The following is a 6,825-nucleotide window of genomic DNA, read 5'->3' on the forward strand; positions in this document are numbered from 1 at the left end:
CCCCAGCGTTCATCGGCCCCTGGAAGCCCTGCCCAACCAAGCCAGGGGAATGCAGGGCGTCTTTACACCGCGCCTTTCATCCCCTCTGGATCTCCAAGCACCAACTGGTTCATCAGCCTAATGACGCTGACCCTTTTATGAGGCTGCTTTCATGTCAGCCGCCTGGGAATGCCATCTCAGCATTAAGCCTAGGGAGGGTGGCATAGGGCCCCAGACCCTGCCCTGGAGTTTATAAGGCAGCTCGCGGGTGCTCCACAGTGTCCCCAGTGTTCCCAACCCTCATATAAACTCCCTGCTAAACACGCTTGTCTTGTGGAATGCAGTCTGGATTGGGAACTCAGAGAGGGCAAGGACCCAGCCTAATCTTCGTGGTACTTCCCTTCCCCCAAACCAATAATTTTTGTGGACTTGAATTAAATTGGGGTTTCCTGAGGTTACAATGGGGGAGTTTGAGGTTAAAAATTTAAAGTTAATGGATAGTAAAATAAGAATGGGTCAAGCGAATTTAAGAAGGATTTACGTCCTCCCCCCCGCCCCCTTTTCTCCAGCAAAACAGTCAGTGCCATTGTCCATAAGCTGCTTGCATGGTCCTTCCTATCACAGTGCTGAGGGAGCTGAAACCACACCTAGCACTGGGTAGTGGAGGATGGGAGAGGCTCAGGGGGTTGGAAGAGAGAAGTCATTCATCCAGCCAGTCATTCAACAGCCCTCTCCAAAGTACCTACTTTGTGCTAGGTTGAGAAGGCCGACTCAGACCACCTATCCTGCTTGCCAATGGCTCATGGTCTACAGTCTAATGCAGGAAGCCCACCTGTCTTTAACCATCTTCCTATTTTGTGTTCTCTGCATCTGAAACTCCCAAGTTATCCCCAAGGCTTGTTGATTCTCTTACCAAATGTCTCCCAAATCTCTCTTTTCCATCCCAATTCAGATACTCATCATTTTTTGGAAAACTTGGAATACTACCATAATCTCTTAACTAACCCCAAGTCTTAACCTCCCTTCAATCGTCACTCTTTTACCAGAATGGCCTGCTTAAAAGAAAAAAACTGATCATGTCACTTCTCTGGCATAAACGCTATCAATGGCTTTCCACTGCTGTTACGATACAATTTGAACTCTTTGGCCAACCACACAGGGCTTTGATTATTTGGCTTCTTGGTTCCCTCGATATTGAACCCAAATACTTGTAGTTCCAGTAAACGTCAATGCTTTTACTGTATTTCTTCCACCCTTTCCTCCTATACCCTTCAAACCTCAACACAGACATGGCCTCCTCCAGAAAGATTCCACGGAGAACGTGATGTCCACTGCCGCCAAGTTAAATGCCCCTTGGTTGTGCTTCCATAGCACCTCTGTAATAGTTCTTACCATGCTGTACTGTAATTGTTAGTTTAGATGTCTAGCTCCTCTAGATGGTGACGGTCCTAATGCGCGGCAACAGTGTCTAATTCCTCCGCTTTTTCTCAGCACGTGGTCCTGTACCTGGCACAGAGTAGGCGCTCAGCTGACATTGGATGAATAAACGACTGAACAAACGAAGCGTTACTCTAGTAGCCTTTAAAGAAAGAACACTTGGGCATCTGAGACACCAGAAAGGCACCCGGCGAGTCCTTGCAACCTGGAACCCTTGGCTCTAGCGACTACCCAGCCCAGGTCCCGGCCGTCATTTCCCCGCCGGCCTCTGGGGGCGCTGTTCGGCCGGCGCCCGCTCTCCGCCGCCGGAATTGGTCTTGCAGGATGGAGGCTGCGGGGCGGGGTCAGACGGAGCCGGGACCGACCCGGAGGAAGATCCGAGTGTTTGCGGCGGTGCTGCCCCACCCCTGGTCCTGGCGCGCCTCGAGGGGCCCGGCCGGGCTGCTGCGAGGGCCCCAGGAGGTACGGAGCTGGGAGGCCGGGATCGACTACCGCGTCTGGGACGCTTTAAGTGGCAGGATTCCGATTTCCTCCGGGAGCCTTCTCGCGGGGAAATCTGTGCCGGAGGCCCGTCTGGCAGTCTCTCTTGGGGTAGCCCTTAATTGCGGGGCTTACTAAGTGAGGCCCCTTGCGGGGAGGGGGGACCTGCACCGGGAGTTACCTCTGGAGAAGTTTCTGTTTGAGATCCCTTTGCGGAATGATGTGTGTATATCTGCTCTCCGGGGGAGTCCTTGTTTGGGACTCCTGGGAAGCCTGTGTTTGGGATGCCTTCGAGGAGCTCTCTGCTTGGGACGTCTTTCGAGAAGGGATTTCTGTGTCTAATCCTTATCTGGATCTATCAGTCCAGGAACAGCAAACTTTTGATCCTTTCAGAAGCGTTTTTTCCTTAGATTCCTTCTCTCCTTTGTTTTTTGTCTGATGTTTTTCAGCTTAGGCATGGCCTTGACTGGAAATTAAAGGGAACTAATGGTCGGGATAAGCCATAGGGGAAGCAATTGTTCACTTCCGCCAAGAAGAGTGGTATAGGACAGATGCACACAAAATAATATTCCTGCTCATTTCTCCACGGGGTCATGGTTAAAGAGAGGAAGTTGAGCCAGAGCTCCCTTCAGCAATTGGTTCTCCACATCCTGTGCGCAGAAAGGAACCTGGCTAGTGGTTCCTTTAGACCAGCGACTCTCTTCCCCCTTTGTGGCAACACGTACTGACACCTGTTCTGTGCCAGTTACTGGCCACGTGCTGGGAATAAGATGAATAAGATATAGCTTACTGTCCAGCAGTGGACATAGACATGTCATTTCAATACCCCCTACCTAAGATAGCAGACAGTGCTGAATCCCTGAAGCTATGCATTCAGTTTAGAACCTGGGCCCTCAGTTAAGGGAAATTTGCCCTCTGTTTTGATCCTGTTTCACCCAGCATGCTTCCTCTCTTCAAGATTGAAAGCTAAGCATGGGGAAGAGCTGCAAGGTGGTCGTGTGTGGCCAGGCTTCTGTGGGCAAAACTTCGATCCTGGAGCAGCTTCTGTATGGAAACCATGTAGTGGGTGAGTGTTGTTGGGAGTGGGGCATGACGGGGGAAGTAGAAGAACGAGGGGAGTTTTTTTTTTTTTTAATATTTATTTATTTATTTGGCTGTGTCAGGTCTTAGTTGCGGCACATGGGATCTTTGTTATGGCATGCAGGATCTTTTGTTGCAGTGTATGGGCTCTTCATTGTGGCATGCAGGCTCAGTAGTTGTGGCACGCAGGCTCTCTAGTTGTGGCACACAGGCTCTAGAGCATGCAGGCTTAGTTGCCCTGCAGCGTGTGGGATCTTAGTTCCCTGACCAGGGATCGAACCCACATCTCCTGCTTTGGAAGGTGGATTCTTAACCACGGGACCACCAGGGAAGTCCCCAGTGAGGAGGGAACTCAATCACAACATGAAAAGGCTAAAAGTTGCTCCCTGTGGTTATTACACCGAAAGATTCCAGCTCTAGGGAAATCTGGAAAGAGGAAACCCAATGTCTGAGACAGGAAGGAAAAACTTCCAAGTCACGCTGTGTTTAGCATGGTATCAGCATGAGATGAAAGCTGTTCCCCCAAGTCATCCCAGTCTGGCCAGACTTGCAATCTCTGGCCCTCTCTCCTCAGCTCCCACATTCATGTCTCTCCCTGTCTGGTTGACCTGTTAGGATATACTTAGTCACTCATGTTCCCAGTCTCTTTCCTCCCTAGAAACAAGTTTTCTCCTCATTTTGTCCCAGGTTCTGAGATGATTGAGACGCAGGAGGACATCTACGTGGGCTCCATCGAGACCGACCGGGGGGTGCGGGAGCAGGTGCGTTTCTACGACACCCGGGGGCTCCGAGATGGGGCCGAGTTGCCCCGGCACTGCTTCTCCTGCACTGACGGCTATGTCCTGGTCTACAGCACGGACAGCCGAGAGTCCTTTCAGCGCGTGGAGCTGCTCAAGAAGGAGATTGACAAATCCAAAGACAAAAAGGAGGTGTGTGTGGGAACCCCGGTGGTGAGAGTGAGTGGGCCCTGGGCTGGCTTTGGGGGACCCAGAAACGCTCTGTTTTTCACTCACTTGCCAGGAGGTGGGTTTAGAGCTGGAGGGCAGAGATGGAGGCCACTGGAGGGTGTCTTCACCCCTAGAGGTGGCTGTATGTTGAGGCAGCTCAACCAAAGAGGCTTCTCCAGTTTATGATGGCCCCACTAGTCTTTATAATGGTTCTGTGCTCTCAGCTGTGAAGGCCCTTTTGTTCTCAAATCCCCCCTTAAGCTGCAGGCATTCTGGGAGTGCTTCCTCACCAGTTACTTAGCCAGCAACTAACTGACTGCCAGTAATGATCAGGCATGGGTGACACAGGGCTTGTAATGGAACTTCTGGAGGGGGTGCCAGATGGAGGCTCCCGTCCACAGTGTCTAATATAGGAAGAGATGACACATCAGCCATTGAGACTTTTCCCCCACCTAGCGCTCCAAGGTGGAAATGTTTGTTTCTTCCTCTCCTTCCTCTGTTCAAATACTGGCCTCCGTCTGACACCCCCCCAGGAGTTCCATTACAAGCCCGAGGTGGCCACAGGCCCTCACACCCATTCCTGAGATCCCTGCAACAGCCACAGGCCTCTACTATGTCCCTCTTTCCCAGGTCACCATCGTGGTTCTCGGGAACAAGTGTGACCTGCAGGAGCAGCGGCGTGTAGACCCGGATGTGGCTCAGCATTGGGCCAAGTCGGAGAAGGTGAAGCTGTGGGAGGTGTCGGTGGCTGACCGGCGCTCTCTGCTGGAGCCCTTCGTCTACCTGGCCAGCAAGATGACCCAACCCCAGAGCAAGTCTGCCTTCCCCCTCAGCCGCAAGAACAAGGGCAGTGGCTCCTTGGATGGCTAAAGAGCTGCCTTCTCAGCCCTGGAAGATGGGTTGAGGGGCAAGGTGGGGTTTAGGCAAGCTGTCCTTCCCAGTCAAGGCGGGGAGCTCCCCACTAGGCCAGGCAGCTGGGCTGTCCCAGGCTCAGGTCACTTTTGCTCCCTCCCAACTCTGGGAAATGCAGATAGTCTAGGTTGGCACTCCCAACCCCCCAGCCCCCATCATATCTGCCCTGCTGTGAGTGGGGTGGTTGTGGGTCACTGTCCCTTCTACCTGCCCTGGACAGGAAGCAGAGCTATACGTAGAAATGGCCAGTCTAGGTCTAGTTCCTATCACAGGGATCTTACACCTCTGGTTTCCTGCCAATCTCTCTCTCTCACACACACGCACACACTCTCTCTCTCTCACGCACATACTTATGGCAGCAGCCTGGACTCTAGCGAAAGGGCATCCAGGTATCGTCTGTGTGTGTGTGTAGGTGGGCGTATGTGTGTGTGCTGGTGTTCGGGAAGCCTCCGCATCCAACCCCCCGACCTCTCCTGTCTCCTTGGCTGGAAGAAGCTAGCCTCCTGGGAGTGTAATTTTCTGTCTTAACTCCTCCCCCAGCGGTTTTGCTTCCTCTTCCTGCTCAGGGAGCATTTCATTGGTTGAGGTGGAAGAGGATGCCGACTGGGCTGGGAGTCACCCGCTGGCTCTGTGGCCCTGCAAGGCCTTTCCCCTCTTGGAGCTTCAGTTTTCCCATCTTTAAGATGATGGCAGTTGCTTAGATGATCTAGATCGTCTCCAGCCCTGTGGTTGTATACCGCCCTTATACTGCCTGTGGTCGGGCCGGCTGCGACTGTCCCCTTAGCTTCTGCCTTTTCAAGGTGCTATGCCTGCGGCCCTGGAGGCGGGGACACTGCTCCCCCCAACCACCAGGGGGCAGGAGTGCACTACCCGCTCTAGTTGCCAGCGTGGCCGCCCGGTACCCGGTCAGCGACCTCACAGCCCTGGGGACTGGCCTTCACCCCTTCCTGTAGTTTCAGCTGATAGCTGGACTTCTGTTTATAAATTACCTGTGTTTATATGCCTGCTGCCATGGTGGAGGCTGGGCAAGGTGCTCCTCTAGCCGTCCCTTCTTACCTCAGATGCCTGAACAGAACAGGGCCAACCGGTTGCAGCTTCTCAAGAGCTGCCAGGTCTGTGGAGGCTCAGAAGGGTGGTTACACTTTCAACACGGTGTAAAGTGAGCTTGTAATCCACAACTTCCTGTGCCCACTTCACGCTTCTGAAGTACACACCTAGCAGAGGTGAGACACTACAGCCAGGTGACCTCCAATACACGCCCCTTCTCCCCAGCATGGGAGAGGTGAGCAGGGTCAGGTGGCCCAGGCTGGGCAGGTCGAGTTTGGGCGTATACAGGCTTGGGCTGCAATTCATTTATTGATGCGTTGGACACAATAAAACCACCACTGTTATCAAAAAGTTTCCCTCCCCTCCCCCCTTTTCTTGTTATCCCATTGGAAATAGCTTAAAAAAAGAAAAAAGATACAGGCGGATACTGGCGAAGTCCCATATTATGGGGTGAGGGTGGCAGTGCTGGGTTGGGGTGGAGGTTGTGATGTTAATTTTGACATCATGAAAATGGGTTTTGAGAGTGGGTCCAACTGGATTCCAACACTTGGATTCACAGTGAGGGGGGATTGGGGTGCTGGTGGGAGGAGGGAAAGCTGAATTGAGTTTTAGGGGCCAGTTTGGGGTGAGGAGCTGAAGGGGAAAGCTCCTTGTTTGGAGCCCTGACGGAATTCAGTGTTAGCGGGGTCCATAGTCTGAGGGAGACCCAGTATCGCCCCTCTTCCCCCCAAAAGCTGGGGTTCAGGAGGAATCAATGAAAGGCTGAGAGGGGGGAACCTGTGTGGGACTGATCACTTCCTCTATTAGAAACTGGGCCCGGCCAGAATATCACCCTCTCCTCCCTCCATTCTAGCCCCATCCGTCAGAGCAGATGAAGACCCCAGAAGCCTGCAGCCCCAGCCACCCCTTGGCTATGCCCCACTTAGCACTGCTCCCTTTCCCC

At 53.0% G+C, this 6,825-nt stretch overlaps 1 protein-coding gene across 2 annotated transcripts; it reads left to right on the forward strand.

The window, feature by feature from the left end:
- Window positions 1-1,727: 1,727 nt before the first annotated feature.
- NKIRAS2 (NFKB inhibitor interacting Ras like 2) lies at window positions 1,728-6,233 on the forward strand. Of its 2 annotated transcripts, none has more exons than XM_057714383.1 (4): window positions 1,728-1,878; window positions 2,855-2,962; window positions 3,664-3,905; window positions 4,554-6,233. In XM_057714383.1, exons 2-4 carry the CDS (start codon window positions 2,869-2,871, stop codon window positions 4,791-4,793), a joined length of 576 nt encoding a protein of 191 aa, XP_057570366.1. In that variant the 5' UTR covers window positions 1,728-1,878; window positions 2,855-2,868; the 3' UTR covers window positions 4,794-6,233. The 2 variants fall into 2 exon arrangements, with proteins under 2 accessions (XP_057570366.1, XP_057570367.1); XM_057714384.1 differs by having other exon boundaries at window positions 1,748-1,878; window positions 2,836-2,962.
- The last annotated feature ends 592 nt before the right edge of the window (window positions 6,234-6,825 follow it).

This window comes from Hippopotamus amphibius, chromosome 17, assembly GCF_030028045.1.
Source record: "Hippopotamus amphibius kiboko isolate mHipAmp2 chromosome 17, mHipAmp2.hap2, whole genome shotgun sequence".
Taxonomy (NCBI): Eukaryota; Metazoa; Chordata; class Mammalia; order Artiodactyla; family Hippopotamidae; genus Hippopotamus; species Hippopotamus amphibius.

What these genes read in the sequence shown, in the direction of transcription:
- NKIRAS2 (XM_057714383.1), top strand. Translation starts at nt 2,869, where the DNA reads ATGGGGAAGAGCTGCAAGGTGGTCGTGTGTGGCCAGGCTTCTGTGGGC. An exon ending in GTATGGAAACCATGTAGTGG is followed by an intron (nt 2,963 to 3,663) that starts GTGAGTGTTGTT and finishes ATTTTGTCCCAG; the next exon opens with GTTCTGAGATGATTGAGACG. An exon ending in AATCCAAAGACAAAAAGGAG is followed by an intron (nt 3,906 to 4,553) that starts GTGTGTGTGGGA and finishes CCTCTTTCCCAG; the next exon opens with GTCACCATCGTGGTTCTCGG.